Genomic DNA, 19,162 nt, shown 5'->3' with positions numbered 1-19,162 from the left:
TCGTAATGATTTGAATAAAGAAATACTCAGAAATGCAATTTTAAGCTTCATTTTCTCTCAAAAAAAGTCCTCCACATGAGAAAAATTGCCCAAAAAATGCCAAAAACACAATTTTCATCAGAATGGGTCGCATTACAATTTCTCAAGATTAAATCAAATATTCAACAACAACAAAAAAAGTTATGTAATTTCCTTTTCTGACCGAAGTGGTCAGAAATGGTGACTTACTGCATTTAACTGTAAAGGCTCAAAGAAGTAAGCATTGATTGTGTTGTACCGGTCATATGTAATGGTTTTTAAAGCTCTATAGTCCTGGTTTGGACAGGATGTTAAAAATAATAAGAGGCACAATTGTATTAGTCACTGAACAAATATAAAGCAAGACTCCAAATGCAAAAGACCAGAAAAAAACACAATTTAATTAATTAGACCCTAAGTTGTGTAGAAAAAGGAAATAAATTAAAAATAAAAGCACAAAAAGAGGATTAGAAAAGAAAAAAATGTTTATTTTAAAATGCAAACTATTTTAAAAGTTGTTTCAGTAAAATGAATCAGTTTATAAACTCTTTAATCTTTATATTATAAAAACTAACACATAGTTTTAAAGAACAATTCAGTGTATCTACACATTACGCAGTTAGAAACAAATGGTTGCTGAACCTTCAGCTGACTGTTTCAAATCAGTGGGATTTAGTTGCAAAGACCATTACCTCCCTTTTCCCTCAAAACCGTCCCTTTTTTTGGTGTTTTTTGGCAGACAGTACCACCGTACCCCCAGGAGAAGCAGATGCTCTTGTTTTCGGGCTCTCCACAGGCTGCTCTTTCTCTCTGTCCCCCAGGAGATTTACATGACACCTGCTGGGTTTTTTTTATAGGGAACTCTGTTGTGCAGAAAGACAACAATTTTCTTTTACCCGCCTGTGTTGGAGTCATTTGTACTTTACCAGAAATGCTCAGAGATGAGTCTGTGATGCTAACATGTTCTTCAATCTGTGTCTTCCTCCTCTAAGGTCAGGGAGAAGGCAAAAATAATAAAATGACTTTGTTGTCTACAAAATGCATCCCGACCTTTTATGCTGCTTCACTAATTGACTGGATTTTCTTCAGATACTGGCTTATTTTAAATTCTGTGTCTCATTTCTATTCTCCTTGTTTCTCACCTCTCCCCATTGGAGGTGTCGGGTAAGAGTTGCATCATTAAATCATCATCTCTGTCAAAGTTGTAGAACCTGACATGAAAATGTCATCTTTCACCGCGCTGACTGAACCCACAGCGGTGAGGTAAAATTAGACACACTTTCCGTGTGTCACCACGGAAATACCAACTTTTTTTGGATTTGATTTTTGAAGCATTTGTGTTTTCTCAGGTGAACGGTTTGCTCTGGAACAGATCTTGGTTCTGGCGGTACCGATGTAGGACCATGTGACTTTGGGTATTGTGTTTTACGTCATCAGCCGTTCTGAAAATGATGGTGGGGCAAACTAGTTAGAGATTTAACCCTTTAACACCAGAGCTTTAGCTCCAGTGTTTACTTTCTTTGGATTACCGTAACTTTTTAACCGTTTACACCGGGGGTGTCAACTCATTTCCACCGAGGGCCACATCAGCATAGTGGTTCTCCTCAAAGGGCCACATATAACTTATACATGTAACTATATGTAATGAAAAATAAATGTAACTACTCCTTAATGTTAAATAACTCATTTATTTTTTATAACTTTTTAAATTGACAATTATAGTTGCATAGTATGTTTGCTTGTTATTCTAGCATAAATCCTTTTAAATTTGATTCTGTCAGGTTAGGTTAAATGGACAGTGTTTAAGTCCTAATGTATAGTTGTCCAATCTGATATTTTAAGTCTGATTCCCCCTAGATATGAATAAATACACACCAATTTTCTTTTTTTAAAGAAATTAAGGGCCACATAAAATGACACGGAGGGCCACATTTGGCCCGCGGGCCTTGAGTTTGACACATGTGCTTTACGCGATTAATGTCATTCCAGCACATTCTGAAGCGAAGGAAATCAGCTGTGCGCTGATATAAAACACTCAACGGTGGTGAAGTGTTACGCAATCACCTGATTCTGTCATGGAGAAAGCGGCTCTCCGCTTTTTTTCCCCCCTAAATCTGCTGATTCCGCGTCAGAATCCGCTGATCCGTGTTGCTTGTGTGTGCCAAAGAGCGTGTGAGGTCTGAGGTGTCATCAGCGACCTCTCCGGTGTTAAAGGGTTAATGGTCATCAGTCAGACAAAAAGGCCACACCCCTCTTTTGGCACTTTTGAAAACTTAATGAATAAAACAATTGGTCTAGATTAAAAAATTTATATTTTTTTTTATCTAAAGGTGAAAAATGTTTTGAAATCAGGCTGGAAGTTGACTTAGGTCTACATTAAAGAAAATGGTGACAGGCGTTTTGTGGACTAAACCACCTTGAGGCTAACAGGTAAACTCCCCTGACCTTTAGCTCCAGCGTTCCCTCAATTTCCTTTCTAAAAAGAAACAATGATAGGTGAGATATTTTAAGGCAGTAAAACTCCTCACTACACACTTAATACACTTTTCTCAGACTCTCAAAAGTCAAACCTTCATGGAAAAATAAGTCCAGGATTATAGACATTAAACAAGTGCCATATCTCTGGCACTGAGGAGGTTGATTGACAAGGGTCTACAGCCAATCAGGATGCAGAAATTGCACTGAAAAAGAAGCTGCAGAATGTGAACCACAATAGAGCGAGGTCCCATTGTACTTCAAACAGGAAGCCAGTCCCTTTGATCTGGAGTTAGAATCGTTTTAGTGAAGCTTTTATGACAAATAAAGTTTAAATTAATTTATATTTCAATCTGAAATACTAGGCAGACTTGAATGTAATGTTTAACCTAAATTTTTATGAAATTCATTCATTTAAATTCCTAAGATAAGACAAATGAGAGTCTGATCACAGCTCAATCCCAAAGCAAAGCAAAGGACCGAAGAAACAACATGAAAAACTGAAGCCAACAGATGAAGGCTGCTCTTTGCAGAGATAGATTGTCAAGTGGAGGCTCATCTATAATTTGGAGAGGAAGTATTGTGTGCAAATGGACTCCAACATGGGGAATTTTCACTGAGTAAAATTTTGATTTTCTGGTTTTGGTTCCTTTCTCTGTTTTCATGGTGAATAGTCATTTTCTCTGAGTAATGGGGATGATTTGTGGACCCAGTTTTTCTTGAACAGTCATGTGAAATAGTCCCTGTTGGGATTTAGAAGATGGGATTTGTTTGAAAATAAAACAGGTGAAGTGTGAAATTGTCAGAGTTTAGACTGAGCTGAAATCCAGAATGTGACGAAGGTTATCCCGCGCTAACAGTCAGGGCGAGAAAAAGTTCATCCTTATGTGTCTAAGAGACACTTCAAAAGAAACACATTTTGTAGTTTATTCTAAAAGAAAACATGGAGGGATGTTCCGATACCATCACGTGATCAGAAATTGGGCCCAATCAGTTTCACTCAAGGATCGGATTTTTATTTTATTCTCATAATAATCAGTGCTACATATTTCAAGCTAATTATTACAGATAAATAAGTCTGCAGATCATGAACGGATCATGACTTTTTACTGCAAGATGTTTCCAGATTAAGATTTAATAAAGATTTAAAACTGACAGCAAATGTCTCTACCGGTTTGTCTGAAGCCAAACAATGACTTACAAAGGCATTTAAGAAAATGTTTTTATAAAAAAAAAAAAAAGAAGCATTAAACATAGTGACATTAGAGAGTGAGAAAGGGAAGACTGCCAAGGGACCGTCTACAAAGTACAAGTTCTGGGAAAAAGTGATTAAACAAAAATCTCTTAAAAACTACTAAAACTGAAAAAATTTGGAAGAAAGTCATTTTTAACCTTTGAGAATATATCTGAATAGAATAAATCTGAAGGTACTAAAGCAGGGGTGGGCAATTATTTTAACTGGGGGGCCACATTGGGTTCTAAAATTGGATAGAAGGGCCGGACCAGGAGCAGATGCATGGAGTGAGAATGATAGAACATGGAATGTAGATGAAAATATTTGGATTGAAAATTATATTCTAAAACTGAATATTCTAGAGTTCTTAGTTTAAAACTTTTGTTCCCATTTTAGATCATTTTTTTTTATTGTGAAGCCCTTTGGTACCTTCAAAGAGTTGTAAAATGAATAAAGTTTCATTCATTCATGATGCTTTTAATAAAATAAATGACATTATTTATGAAATAAAACAATGACCAAATAACAAATAAATATAATATAAAAAAAATATACTGATACATTTAAAAAAAACAATAATCGATCCTCTGCCGTCATAATTCTAATAAAGACTTTGAGGTCTCACAGTTTGAGCAGCTGTGCTGTGTCCTGCACGTCTGTTTCCCATCCAGTAATAATGAAAAAAGCTCATTTCTATGTCTTCTGCTGCAGCTAACCTTATATCTGCGTTACCTTTTCTCCAGGACAGAGTTCCCTCGTTAATTGTAGGAGTTACGTTCAAAAATAACTGTGATTGGTGAAATCCACGGTGTCTGATTACAGACGTTTATGGCAGTTAAACTCCCCACTGCTCACTTTCTACACTTTTCTCACACAGACATGAACATTTTCACCCTTTTCTCTTGTTTAAGTTCTAAAACCTTCATAGAAATTAGGTCCAGGATCTTAGAATGAAAACAAAGATCTGATCATCGATCAGATTTCTGACCTGAAGAGCTCCACGTTTCTGTACAGGAGACATGGGACGGGGATTGATTGACAAGGTCTCTAGCCAATCAGGACACAGAACAGGGTGCACCGTTTAAAAAAGGCAGCATAATCGCTCTAAAAGAATGAGATAAACCGGGAAAGATGAACTGTGACGTAGAAAGAGAAGACTGTCTTCTTTTCTTTTTTTCTGAATGTTTGTTGTTTTGTTATACACAAATCATTTATGGAACCAAAACTTGCACTTATTTTTTTACTTGACTGTTTGGTAAATGCTCTTTTACCTGCTAAATGATTAAAAAAGGTTAATAACATAAAAACAAGGGGAAAACCTGGATGTGTTCAGTAAATTTGTTCATTTTTAAAATGTCTGCAGATTCTCAAAATCAATGGATTCTGGTCCTGATCGGGACATCCTGAAAATCTGTAATACTTCCGAATGTTGCTGTCATTTTATCTCTTGGAGGATAATTCCGTGAGGATTTGGCTGCCAATAAAGTCCCACTTGATTAGTGAGCCGTCAAACATGCCTTCAAACACACAGATATGGGAGAATAAATGCCCAGGGACACGAAGAAAAGACAATAATTGGAAAATCTGTTTGAGCAGATAGCAGGAAAATGATGAGAGCGTCCACACCCGGAGCCAGCGGCTTAATTAGGAGGCTTGCTGTGTGGCACAAAAGCAGCACAAATGTTAGGTCTGGTCGTGTTGCAGGTCGTGACTGCGCGGCAGCTCAGGTCAACGGGGCTGCAGTTTTCTGCGTTGCAGTCAGGGGGCGTTAGGGGACCTGAGGATGCAGGAGGACAGAGCCATCCCGGTGCAGCGGCTCTCCACATCCAGATCTGAGCCTCAGCGCTCCCTCACTCTCACGTTGGCTCCTTCCTCTCCTCCTCTGCTCCTCTCCCTCCCTCCCTCCCTCCCTCTCAGTGGCGTGCAGCCTCTCGTTCTGCGGCGCTCTCCCGTTCGTCTCTCCTCTGTGGAGCGCAGAGAGCTGAATCCAGTCACAGGCGAGAGCAGTTGCTGCGCCGGGCAGACGGAGTTGAGGACCTGAGGGACGGGGCACTTCTGAGAGAAGTGGGGGGGATTTCAAAGATCCGGCGGAAGGTTTTTTTTTTCTCTATCCAGTGGAGATTATTTGCATCACAGAGGAAAGAGGACCCTCACTCTCTGCAATGGCTGCACAGCCGCCGTCTGCGCAAGAGGTGCCTTTCAGTGTGTTAATTGGTGTGTGTGTGTTTGTGTGAATTTGGGTGCACTCACCTTTTCAGCATGCAGACTCTTTTCTCATGCAAATGCAAAAAGCCGGATGTATTGATTCAGAGCGTCAACAGAGAGGCAGGACGCCGTACAGGTTGCATGATTAGACTGAAACACTCTTTGAATTAGTCTACAATTAATGCATGCTGCTTCCCTCTATGTGTGTGTGTGTGTGTGTGTGTGTGTGCGTGCGTGTGTGCGTGTGTGCGTGCATCCACGTGCATTAAATAAATCAAGTCATCAATTTGATGGAAAACTTTCAAACTCGGTGTTTGCTTAAAATATTTTCTAGTGCGTCTGTTTTTGTGTTTGGTTGATATGTGTGTGTGTGTGTGTGTGTGGGGGGGTATTTTAAAGCAGAAAGGTTTTATTTATTTGTTTATTTATTTTCTGAAGGGGGGGGTGTTTTTTTTTGGAGGGTTAAAGTAATATTTTCTCTATTTCCGTCTCCATCCGTCTTTCCGTTTCCTTTGCTTCCATGCAGATGAGGGAGAATGCTGACAAGTGCGTCGGTCGTGAGGAATCCCTTAAGTAACATCATTGAGCAGCACCCCCCACCCCCACCTCCCCCCCTCTGCCTGTTTGAAATCTGCCTCCATTTCTAATGTGATTATACTTGTGGAGGAATAGAGCGGTGGAGCATTTTTTTCTCTCATGCCCGCTTCCTCCAGCATCCCTCACTCCATCACTTTCCTGTCCTGCTGAGTCATCCGGAGTCACTGGTTCTATTCCATTCCTGTCACTAGGAATGCTGGGGACCTAATAAGTCTTAGGGTAGAAGTCTCAGATGAGACAAATGAGGTGAAAACGCTGTGGAGTCCTGAGAAAGTCTCCTAATTAGTGCTGGATGTTTGTTTGGAGGATTTATGGGAATCCAAACAGCTGTTTACAAGGATTCATCCTAATCCTAATCTTGTTGCGACTTCATCTTAAAAAGAGCAGGAAGAGATTTATCTGCTGGAATCATGTGAGAGCTCTTTGTTTGGCCCTTAAGGTGACATATACCCAAAGCCTCCCTCACTTTTTGACATTTCTGTCCCTCCAGGAGGCGTGATAGACAAAGACCTGCATCACTACCTCAGCCTGCGCTTCCAGAAAGGATCGGTGGACCACGAACTGCAGCAGATCATCCGGGACAACCTCTACCTGCGCACCGTCCCCTGTGAGTTCCTTTCAGCCACATTTTTTTCTCTTCCTTGCCGAGACTGGATTATCAATAAAAGCCGAGCAGCGGTCGGCGCGAGACCCTGGACTCCGGGGCCAACAAAAGCTGCAGATTTACTGCCACGCGGTTTGTTTGTGCGGCCCTGATAAATGTAGAGATGTTGGAGACGAATAATCGAACTGTGAAAATCGAAGTAGAAAAGGTCATCCTGTCAAGAATCCAATATTTCCCACATCTCCACTTAGGAGGAACTTTTATCCCATTGAGTTTTTCCTGAATAAGTTGAAAATGCTCAACCTTTAACACCGGAGCTTTAGCTTCTGTGTTGACGTCTTTTCTTATCGGAACTTCGTTTACACAACTAACAAAATACCAACAGATTCGGACGCAGAGACGAGCACTTTGCAGTAACGAGGTGCTTATGCAATCAACGTGAGTCCTCTGAATCCGTTGTGGATATAATGTAAACGGTCGAAGAGTTACGATATGTAAAAAAACTGACACCGCACAAACAAAACATACGATCTCTGATCTACCATAACTCTTACCGTTTACGCAGTTAAGGAATCTCCAATGGACGCAGAGAAATCTGCGCACTTTACTAATTAAAGTGTTGCATCATGGTACAAAGCTGCTTTTCTCTGCGTGGAGGTGATCATGTAAACAAAGAGTAAGAGGGACGTCAAAGTTGTTGCCGGTGAGACTTAAAGAACGCGGAAAACACACGCTCTTTGATCGACTAGAACTCCTTGACCGTTTACACAATGAACCCCATTCCAGTGGATTCTAACACGGAAAAAAGTGACCGTACACACTTTGCATGCAAGTTCTGCACACATGCTAATGTAAAGTGTTGCTGTCCTGGTCCAGCTGGGCGATGTTTCTGGGGCCGAGCTGGCTCCTAGTATGAAGAGGTTCCCAAAGTACTGCATCCTTACAGCAGAGCTAATCCCTGAGTTTCCTTTAGAATGTTATAAGTATTCATTGACTGTGGGGTCATTGCTTGTGTGTGTTAATGGAGGGAAGGGGTGGGTAAGGGGGGGCTGGGTTTCTCTTTTTTTATTGATTGATTTATTGTTTGATGCTTTTTTTTAATTGTAAAGCGCTTAATGTTGCGCAAGTATGAGAAGCTCTTTTTTACAAGTTTGAGTGATTGATCCGCGCAAAAATGCTTCACTTCGCTTTACAATCTGCTGGAATTGCGTGAATTATGTGTGCGGCGGAGGAAGGAGTCCTCAGTTGAAGACTTGGGGCACTTCAAAGAATGTCGACGCTTGAGCTAAAGCTCCTGTATCAAAGGGTTAAAAGGTTCAAACATAAGCTTCTTAAATTATGCTATTAGGTTGTGGATTGGGATTTCCAGTTGTCTTTTTAACTTTTTGGCCGAAATTTAGAGCCGGAAATCCTGATGAAGAACCGACATTATAGCAAATTCAAGGAATTTAAAATGAAAGCTTTAATTGAAAATTTAATTATTTTGGTAAAAATCTTTTGTGTGTATGCAATGTGTGATTTCCTTGAATTCCTTGTTTCCTGTTGGGTGGAAGTGTCCAAATCTCTGTCTGTGTGGCATCGATTAGCTGCTGGAGTGTTGGTTTAACAGGAATCCGTCTGCTCTGGAGTCCAGCTCTTTAAAATCAAGTGTTGACTGCAGCTTCTGTCTCTTATTAGCCTCATTTAGGGGCTCACAAGAGCGAGCAGCTCTAAGTGTTTTACAAACCATCAAAGAGGAGATGTGAAGAGCTTTAAACCAATGATCCATGATTTCGTTTTTTTAAACTTGATCCCAGTTCTTTATCAGATTTTTGTGTTCTCAGAGTAAACTTTCACTTCTAAGCTTCCTAATGGCGAGTTGATGGAGATTGAGGCACTTCCTGCTGTTGACAGTAAAAGGTGATCTGTCAGTGCAGCAGCGGACTCTCCTCTGAATCCCACCCTCTTTCAAACCGGGTCTGGAGCGGGTGGCACCACTTCTGTGACTCCCTTTCTGTAACCTGCATTCATGCGGAACCATCGACTGTATATTAGACCTGGACAGAGCGAGTGGGAAATTTTTTTTCTTCCGGCTTCAACCAAATGAAGTCACCATGTCGGAATCAGTAATCGCCAAAAGTGGCGTTTGGTCAGAGTCGGTCTGAGTTATTGCTTCTATGGGAACCACTCCAGCCAATCAGGAGTGAGCTTGTTGGAAGTCCACACCCCTACCACTTATTGGAGCATCTGATTAGTCAGTTTATAACTTGAATAACTTGAACTACAGAAAAATATAATATAAAAAAGTAGGATTAGCAAGAACATGTTAAAAAAATAAAATGATTGAGGAATAGCTGTTTATTTCTCAAAAGAAGTCTGTGGGGTATTGCCAGACAGAAGGGATTGTGGGTAAAGAATCAGCAGTGAGATTATAAAGTACAGATCGATGACTGGACAGAGAGTCGAAGGTTAACTTGTGCATTGATGAGGCTCTAATAGCCGTTTTGTTGTTGGATTTTGGTTTATTATTTTCTTGGGTGATGCGTCTTCATTCCTTTGTTTCTCCATCCAGTCCCACTCGCTCCATATCAAAGCCTGACCCGGGTGAAGCAGCAGCGCTAACAAGATTCCCACAACCCGTTTAAAAATATTTGCGCCTCTGCAGCGCCTGGTGAGGCGGTAAAAGTGATAAACGAAGCGGCGTGTGAACGGGTCTTCACAATTCCTCTGCTGACTCTGCCATGCTGTAAACACAGTGACTCAGCTATGGAGCATCACTTTTTGATCTGTAGGATTATATATCTGTGAAAATGTTTTCTGAGAACTGAGCGTTAATGGTTTCAAGGAGAATAACCCACAATTCTTTGGGTGGAAATCAGTGAGATTGATTCATACATTCTTGATCTGCCGCTTGATCCCCTCAGGCTTGGTTTTCTGAGTCTGAATGAACAGATGTAAAAGAATAAATTGACTCAATAAAACACTACTGGAGGTGTTGCTGAGCTGCAATACAAGCTGGTCCAGCCCAGATCCATAATTCAATACCAGAACTAATTCAAGTCTAGAACTCCATTTTCAGATCATTTTGGTTTTTTCTTTGTTCTGTGCCAGCTTCCTAATACAGGTAGCTTTTCCTGAAAGGGGCAAACGGGTGGACAAACAAGTCTGACACTTGTTGGGTGGGGCTGCACGGTGGCGTAGTGGTCAGCGTTCTGTGTGGAGTTTGCATGTTTTCACTCCAGTTTCTTCACACAGTCCAAAAACGTGCTGCATTGGATAACTGATGATTCTGAGTGTCTCCTGGTGTGAACATGACGGTGCGTGTTCGTATGGCCCTGCGACACACTGGCAACCTGTCCAGGGTGTACCCCCCCGCCTTTGTCCAACAGTAGTTGGGATAGGCTCCAGCATCCCAGTGACCCCGAAAAGGATTCAGGACACTTGTTGGGTCACAAATGATTGTTAAAAAAGCTGATTAACAGTCAAAATGTTAACAAAAACTCTAAATTTCATAAACAAATGTGTTTTTCCTCCATTCTAAGTAGATTTTTTTGAAGCTGCTGTCAGCCCTTTAACCCAGTGACGCTTATGAAAACAATTGCCTCAAACACTTTGGCTCCAAAATTTAGCTTAATTGAAGCATCAACACAGAACAAAAACATATATATATATATATATATATATATATATATATATATATAGTGGAAAAAGCCACCTTTTGGGTACCTGGAGAATTTATTTAGCTCCAGTATTTTATTTTTTAATGTTTCTTTTAATTTTAAACAAGTTTCAATCCGGAAGTTATCCTGTGGCATATGGTAGCTTCCCATTGTTAAATATACCCCACATCAATATTACAAGTGTTGACGCAGACAGGAATCTCCAGCTAGTGTAGGGTCCATCCCCTGTCGGATCCTGGAGCAGCATCTCAACCATTTAAGCGTTCACATTTTTGGTTAGATGGAAGTTTAAAAAGAACAAACTTCATTGATGATCGCTGTGATAAATTACTACAGAAAAATACAAAGGCACTCAGTGACAAGGAAGCTGAAGGTAATGGATGCCAAGTAGTTCATCAAAGCAATTTTAAACACCACCTTTGAGCGGTGGAGACAAGACATTTCTCTCAGGAGCGGAGGCTGATGGGCTTGATGTGAGGAGAGTTGCCGCCACTCATCCCGATAGTGGGAGCTGAGCCGACAAGGGCGGAGCTGAGCCTGGTGCGGAACGGGCAGATTGGCTGGTTGAAACCCAAGGTCAGAGCGTTAATAGCCTGAACCATGGTCGTGGCCGTGGTCCACACGCCCTTGAGGCAGACGAGTGTGTTTAGCCCGGACAGGATGCGGCGCTCTGCGAGGAGGGGGAATCATTTAAATGAAATTGAACTGAAGAAGACGCCAATTAAGGAGAGAGATTCTTAGACTCTGGGGAAAAAGGGTTTTGAAATGTTTGAACCCCGTTTGATTTCATAATCGAGCACTGACATTTGGAGCTGATAACTAAAAGGTCAACGAAAGGAATAGTTATACAGGTACGCATCTTGTTTTCTTCTTGTGCAAACACAGAAAATCTCTATTAAAAGAAAATAAAAACACACTTATCTGGATTCGGTTTTAGTTTCCCTCAAAAAAAGTCTTTCCACACCCCTGTTTTGAATCCTCCCTTTCCTGGTTTTCCTCAGTTCTCCACACAGCTTTTTCCTTTTCCACTTACTCTCAACGGACACAAAAAAGCACTAAGTAACAAGCAAGTGGGGGGACGGAGACAATCTGTGAATAATAAAGTATCTGCACCTTTATTTTTCCTGAATTCCATCCACTAAGGATCATCTCTTTTTTATTCCCCAATGGTTTTTTTCTTGAAGGGGCGGGACCTCCTAAAACGGCAGCCAAGTGTCTTTATGATTAAATATTGGTTAATCTTAAACAAGCATCAAGTTAAGATATTTTCAAATACTTCAGCCTCAAGATTCTTAGAAAATGGTTGAGAAAATACATGATATGAAGCTTTCTTTGTCTGTTTTAAAGTCAAAATAAGATTGTCAGTAAAAAATAATATTAAAAAATATTTGATGATAATGTCTCAAATGAGCCTATGAGATAAAATACTATATTCCTTTTCTTTTTATTCCTTTTTCCTAATTTTCCCTGGTTTTCCCAGATTCTTTCCACAGTGTAAATATGACAACCTTCAAAATAAACCAGCTGTCTGGTTTTAGGTGGTTAATAAAAAGGAAAAAAGTTTCTTAAATGACATGTGTTTGAACCGACCCCTAAAGATCTCCCTCAGCGGCAGAAAAGTCTTCATGAGCAGTTGTGAAGACTCAAAACAGAAGAAATCCAACACAGAAAGCAAAAACCAGCTCCATGAAAACACAAGAGGAAACAAACAAAAAAAAAGATACATTTTACTGAGAAATATTGCTGAGAGGAAATGAATATAAAGCACTGACAGCTCATATAAAATATATGTGCGTTTAAATCTCTCAGACTCTTAGGAGTCAGAAAAAGAGTCAAACGGTTCATTTTTGGATGTTATTTATCTGGATCCTTCAGGTTCAGGACTTTGTCTTTGGTTTTTGTATCATCTTATAACAATTCTTGTTAGGTTTCAGACCTAGAACAATCATTTATTTTTTCATCGCCTCTCGTTTAGTTAAACTCTTTTTCTGCGTTTTTGATAAAAACTTGATGAAATGATTTGAAATCGCCGGAGCCAGTAAACATACATGCACAACTCCTCTGTTGTCCTCTTGACATTGATTTCCAATGACATTGATTTAAATGTTTATTTTTAGTTGTTAGTCTCTGACTTCTATCGCTGACATCATAACTTTGTAGTCTTCTGCCGGATCCTTAAAGTCTAAAAATAAAAATTTCTTTTCAATATTTCAAAAAGCTGCTAGAAAAGCAGAGATCTGGCCTTTTATCTGATTTTTTTTTTTTTTGTCGCTGCTTCAGATCAACACCGTTAAGTGTTTTGAACTCGGGTCAAGATGTTTTTATTCAGAAAAGTCTCATTTTATCTGCACATTTAGTGGGTCCTGTCAGTGCTTTAATCCAGTGTTTTTCAACCTTTTTAGAGCCACGGCAAACTTTATCCTCGTCAAAAATCCCGCCGCACACCAGCATCCAAAACATTAAAAGAGGCGAAACTCTATGGTCTGTATTGATGTACACTCCCTCCATGATCTCACATGCATTTTTGTGATAAGTGTGGCAGAAAAAGCTGAAAGTTGCAGCTGCTTTTTTCTAAAAGTTGTAAGAAAAGTTAAGTTTTCCATAATAATTTTCAACTAAATTATTTGGAATTTTACCCTGGTAGTTGTTTTTTCCTCCAGTTTATTAACATGCAATATTTTGTAACCTCACAGAAAAACAAATATATTCTTTCTAAATTGTGATTTATTTTTTTTATATTTGTTTCAATGTTATCAAAGGCAACTGTAATTTTTTTGAGCAATTGTATGATCCCAATATGTTTGATAAATTTACACACAAAAAACTAACATATTTTTTTTCTGTAGCTACACAAAAAGTGAACATGTTGAAGTTTTATTAGTTTTTCTTTTGTCCTAATCAAAAATGAAGTCTTTGAAAACTTCATCAAAAATGTTTTATTTCTTTTTAGATGATTAAATTGTTTAAATTTAGTGTAATTGTGTCTGTTGGCCACAATCCTGTTACTTAAATGCTGTTTTACTTCTTCTTAAATTTAACATCTAAAATAATCCAGATGACTTGGACTAAACTCTGGGATGTTTGGCTGTTAATAAACACAAACCTTGAAGGAGAACTAAACTGTTGACCTCTGATTTCATCAAGAAGATTTAAAAACTGTTTGATGTGTGTTCGTTGTGGTTTCAAGACGTTTAACAGGGAAGACTCATTGTAGCGCAGAGATGTTGTCACTTTAACACAATGCATCATGGGAGATGGAGTGATGGCAGACAGACTCTCTCCTCTGAGCTTCATTGTTTTGTTCACTTGTTCCACAGTCTAATACCGGATCTCACGCGGTACCTTCATTCTTATCAAAATGTTTTTAATAGAATCAAATAAACACAAAGAAAAAAGTATTTTATGATCTTTCATATTCATAACCACTTAGTGTTTCATCAGGGCCTGTTTGGATGAACACAGAGCTGATATCCTGGAGAAGGTAAATGTTTTCAAGGACTTCTTCTCACCGTGACATTTATTGAGTGGCTTTCTGTCGTGTTAAGGCAGAATGGGGGACTTGAGTGGTTGCTTTACCTCTACAGCCTTAATGGAAGGCGGACCCATTTAAGAAACCGTCCCGGTAAATTTAGCAAAGAAGATCTAAGGTTTATGAAGACAAGGATGGATGTTGAGCTTTTACTTTTACAAACAGGGAGTAGCTCTAAGGCTTTTAAGTTGACGGGGACTCAGAGAGCTTTCTGTATGGAATGTGGCATTTATGTACGATCTGGATAAATGAGAGGGTGAACTGTGCTCCGTGTCTCTGCTCACAGATGCTCACTATGACCTCCTTGCTGCGAAACATCTCAGCATTTCTGGCTTCCGGCTTGTTACAAATGTTGGTTTTAAATATTGACTTGACATTTATTTGTTAGTGTGCGTTTTGGTTAATGGAAGAGCAGAGTAATCAGGATCTTAAAAGGACCTCTTCATTTTCGATTGCACCTGTGCCGGTATAAAGCAGAAGGGTTAGCCTGGTTAAGGATCACACCTGAGTCAGAGACGGATTTAAAGGTTGTCTTAAGGAGACGTCGCTCTCTTCATTTATTTATTTCTGTTAGTTTCCTGCAGAGATCTGACAAACACCTGTGGTCAGCGCCTTGCTTTCCCTCATCCCTCCGTTTACTCTGCTTTCTATTTCCGCTTCTCACTCGCTCATCGACTCATTGCAGGCACGGCGGGGTTTCCATGGTTACCATTCCCTCTACCCAGTCTGAGTCAAAGGCTCGTCTCTTAAAAGTCTTAGCGCCCCCCCCCCCTCCATCGACCTCTTAGAAAAGGTCCGGCGGCACCGGCCGTGCAGTGTGTTGGGAATGTGGCTCCGACGCTCCTGAATTTAAAGGTGTGCGTTTGTGCGTGGGGGTCGGAGGTGAAGGTGGGGGTAGCTGACTGACAAGGCGAGACACAGATGTGGATTTGCCGGATGGCGAGCGTGACTCAGCGCTCGACGCTCCATGCCAGATGCGGCCTGCAGACACAAAGGGGACAGGTGTGATGCCTGCTCGTAATTTGTCTCCATTATAAACACCCCCCCCCCCCCCCCAAACGTGTCAAACCGAAAAATCCATAAGCTGTGCAATCATCAAATTTATGATGACATCATGTCCAAGATGAATCCTACACGTGCTTCATAACTCCAAACAGACAGTTTTCTTTGCTTTTTTTAATATGCGACTTCTGCATAGTGTGTGGATGCTGATTCTGTGTTTGCTAAGAACTCAGAGTGACTGGGTGCACAGGCTGGTCCAAACCAATAAATAAGATACTAAGATAGACGTGGGTGTGTTACTGTATTTTCAGGACTATAAGGCAAACCTAAAAGCCTTCATTTTTTCAAAAAACAATGTGGTTTGTCATCGGGAGTGCTTTAAATATAGATTATACCATGGTCCAGGTGAATACTCTATTCTGATTGGCTGCTGGGTGTGGATTAAAAAGTGATATACCACCGTGATATACCACGCCTAAAAAAGTAGTTCCGGTCACATATCATAAATGTTCAAAATCACTGCGCTGGCTTGTCTAAAACAAACTTTATCTTCATCATCTGGACAAAACAACCAGCAAGAGATGAACTTTCTCTCTGAACTGATGCTTTATCTAACCCATGGGGACAATCAGCATACATATATCGCTTTATATCGCAGAATCTTGACCGCGCGTGACAAATAGTCTGCTTTTCGTGAAAAAAGCGATCCAAATCGGAAAATTAAAACAAGAATTAAGGACTAAAAACTGGTTAATATTTATTTCTTTTGTAAGTGACCATGGTATAAGCGGGTTAATGGTCCACGAAGTGTACATCATCACTTTTTAGTGATAAAGGCTTCCACGGCGTAGGTTAAAAAGTGATAATGCACACTTCGTGGGCCATTAACCCTTACTTATAACTAGTTAGACCTGCACAATAATTCACAAATTTATCGTTATTGCAATATCAAACTGTGCAATACGCATATCGCAAAAGACAGAGAAAATTGCATTAAATACCTTAAAACCATCTTATGGCAGCTCGAAGTATTTGACAAATCAATTAAACCCATTTATGCATTTGACCAATAGGATGGAGCCCTTTTATTTTAGATGTAGACGAGGGTCATTTGGAGTACAATTTTTAAACTGTTCGGTAAAATGGAAAAACAATGTTTTTGGTTGTTTTGCTGTTTTCATGCACCGCAAGTTATATCGTCATATCGCAATATTGATCACTAATATCGCAAGTTTTCCTCGTATGTGGTTGTGCTTACTGATGTCGAAGCGATTTTGAGAGCCACGCTGTGTCAAAATGCTGTTTTTTTTGTGGAGTTGCAAACAAAGTATGATATTGTAACTACTCAAATACGGCTAACATTTAGCGGTGTCAGACTGTGTTTTTTTTTTATGTGTTACTAACAAGGTTGGGGGTTAGCGTAGTCACAGTAACGTCTGTTTTTCGTGGTATCAGTCTGTGTTTTTTTTACGTGTTGCTAACTAGGTTTGGAGTTACAGGGATTAACGAGGTTAACACTTCTTACATGTAGTGTTACAAACAAGTTCTGTGAACGCAGTTCTTAAAGTCTGACCCACTTATCTCTCACTATTGTTGCTTAATGTACCTTAAAGCTCGGTGTGCCTCATATGTGAAATAAATTCAAAAACAAAGAAAAATCTTTAAATTTTGCTGTTTGAGAGTTAGAAAGAAGCCACCAAATTAAAAACAGAGTTATGGCAAGTGTTTTCATGATTTGTTGCTGATTTTTGTGCATGTCAGTGATGCTGCTCATGTACAGCTTTTTTTAAACATTCAACAGACAATTTACAAAAGACTAAACGCTGCTTAGTGACTCACACTCATGCAAACAAAAATACTTAAATAATTGGTTTAAGGCGTAAGCGTGAGGCAGCTGGACCGTGGGGAATATTCACCGATTCCTGAGTCATAAACGGTGCCTTCGTGAAACGGGCATGACTTTTAGTTTAGCGTTTTGCTGTTCTGACTTGTGGAGGGTAACCGTTTGTGGAGGATAATGGTTCCAAATGACAGTTTCTTTTACTTGGAGGCTGCAGATAATCAAACCTGGCATGGGTAGGTGACTGAAAATAGACCTTGACTCACTGAATTGTGTTCATAATGGCTGGTATTATCCTGACAGCTTAAGCAAAAATGAGCTTATTCTGGTTGAAAATGTTTGTAAAAGACTAAACTTGGGAGCTTATGGCGTTTCATGGCTTTACGCTCACTCAGTTCCTGAATACAGTCACTCAGTTATCTTTGCGCTCATTCAATTAATGGCAGCCGTGAAACGCCATAGGAGCTCTTTAGTGTCTTTGGGGGGGGTGGGGGGGGGGTTGTGGTCATGGCAGGATTATGGATTGTCTGGGCTCCTTGTCTACAAGTTGCTAACCAGGGGCCCTCTAAAGGTACAGCCCCCCATACCTGCTAGGGGCTCACAATAACTGCTAAAAAGTGACGGAAAACTTTGTATTGAACTAAAAAATATCACCAAAACTTGTGAAATCCTTCTTTTTTATCTACAAATCCACCAGGAGAGTGATTTGGAGAGTTCATTAAAGGACGCTCAGTTCATTTAAATAGGTTCCTCTTTCAAACCTACAGCAAAGTGTGCTCAGATCCAAAACAGCTGTTTGGGTTCCTAAAATTACTGTTTAGTTTTAAAGAAACTGTCCTCCACTTTTCAGTGAGTTAACACGCAGCAGCCTTTCAGTCTGGTTGAGGCTTACCACTTTTTCCAAACCCCTTTTGGACAACACTTCAATAACATATTGGACAGAGGTGAAATGCCAAAGGTGAGCTAATATGTTCAACATTAATTTTGTAAGACATGAGTAGATAATGTTGTATTTATTACAGATTCAACGTAGTTTTCTTTTTGCTCTGCAGTTACCACTTTGGCCAAGTATGACATAAGCAAACCGTGGTGGATCCATTTTTCAAAAGAAACCTGCCCTGTGCTAGTTTGAGGTGAAAAAAAAAAGTTATCATAGAATGCACCCCTTTGTCTGCGATATATCCAAAATAGAATCAGGGGGAGAGTTTATCTGTCTGTTTTCAGAATCCTGATTTGCTTGTGCAACAAGCCTCTAGTGGTGAATCGGGGAACTGCAGCCTACTCCAGTTTCTTTGAAAAAATGAACTTTTTGTTAACTCTTTAATACCGGAGCTGTCCCAGGCCACAGGAAATAACACACACTCTATGCTACTATAACTCTTAGCCTGTTTACACGATTAACCTAATTTCAGTGGAGTAAAGCCACTTTGCAAAGTGGATTTTTCTCTGCTTCAGACTCTGCTGATTTTATATGAATTTTATATGAATTGCCTAAACGATCATTAGTTCAAAGAACGTCGACACTGGAGCTTTAAGTTCTGTTGGTAAAGGGTTAAACTCAGATCTTTCAAGGGTGAAAGAGGTTCTACCTACCATATATATTACTTAGACCAGTGTTTTTCAACCTTTTTTGAGCCACGGCACACTTTAACCCTGACAAAAATCCCGCGGCACACCAGCATCCAAAAAAAAAAAAAAGAGCAGAAATTCATGGTCTGTATTGATCGACAGCCCCCCCCCCCCCCCCCCCCCCCCCCCCCGCAAGCTCACGTGGATTTTTGTGATAATTGTGGCAGAAAAAGCAGGAAGTTGCGGCTGTTTTTTTCTAAGAGATGAACCACCAGACGAGCTTTAGCTGGTATTTTTGTTAGAACTGAGCGACTTTATCAGCAGAATTAAGAACAAGGAAGTGAAGGCCACTTCAACCACTTCTGATTGGTCAGACTGATGACATGTGATTAAGCCTTCAAGAATGATTGGCGGAGACAGTTAAAGTGGC

The 19,162-nt window shown here is 40.0% G+C and overlaps 1 protein-coding gene across 14 annotated transcripts in view; it reads left to right on the top strand.

Moving 5' to 3' along the window:
* Window positions 1–19,162, top strand: part of magi2a (membrane associated guanylate kinase, WW and PDZ domain containing 2a) — a 246,757-nt gene that overhangs the window by 79,909 nt on the left and 147,686 nt on the right. For 12 of the 14 annotated variants that reach the window (XM_078941916.1, XM_078941915.1, XM_078941914.1 and 9 more), the window contains exon 2: window positions 7,020–7,136. In XM_078941916.1, the coding sequence (XP_078798042.1) occupies window positions 7,020–7,136 (117 nt within the window). Of the gene's footprint in view, window positions 1–5,642; window positions 5,920–6,824; window positions 6,942–7,019; window positions 7,137–19,162 lie in introns of those variants that run through there. The other 2 variants (XM_078941918.1, XM_078941919.1) reach the window with 2 other exon arrangements.

This window comes from Oryzias latipes, chromosome 23, assembly GCF_053564925.1.
Source record: "Oryzias latipes strain Hd-rR chromosome 23, Olatipes_Hd-rR_3.1".
NCBI classification, from domain to species: Eukaryota; Metazoa; Chordata; class Actinopteri; order Beloniformes; family Adrianichthyidae; genus Oryzias; species Oryzias latipes.
This window is presented reverse-complemented; position numbering and strand designations above follow the sequence as displayed.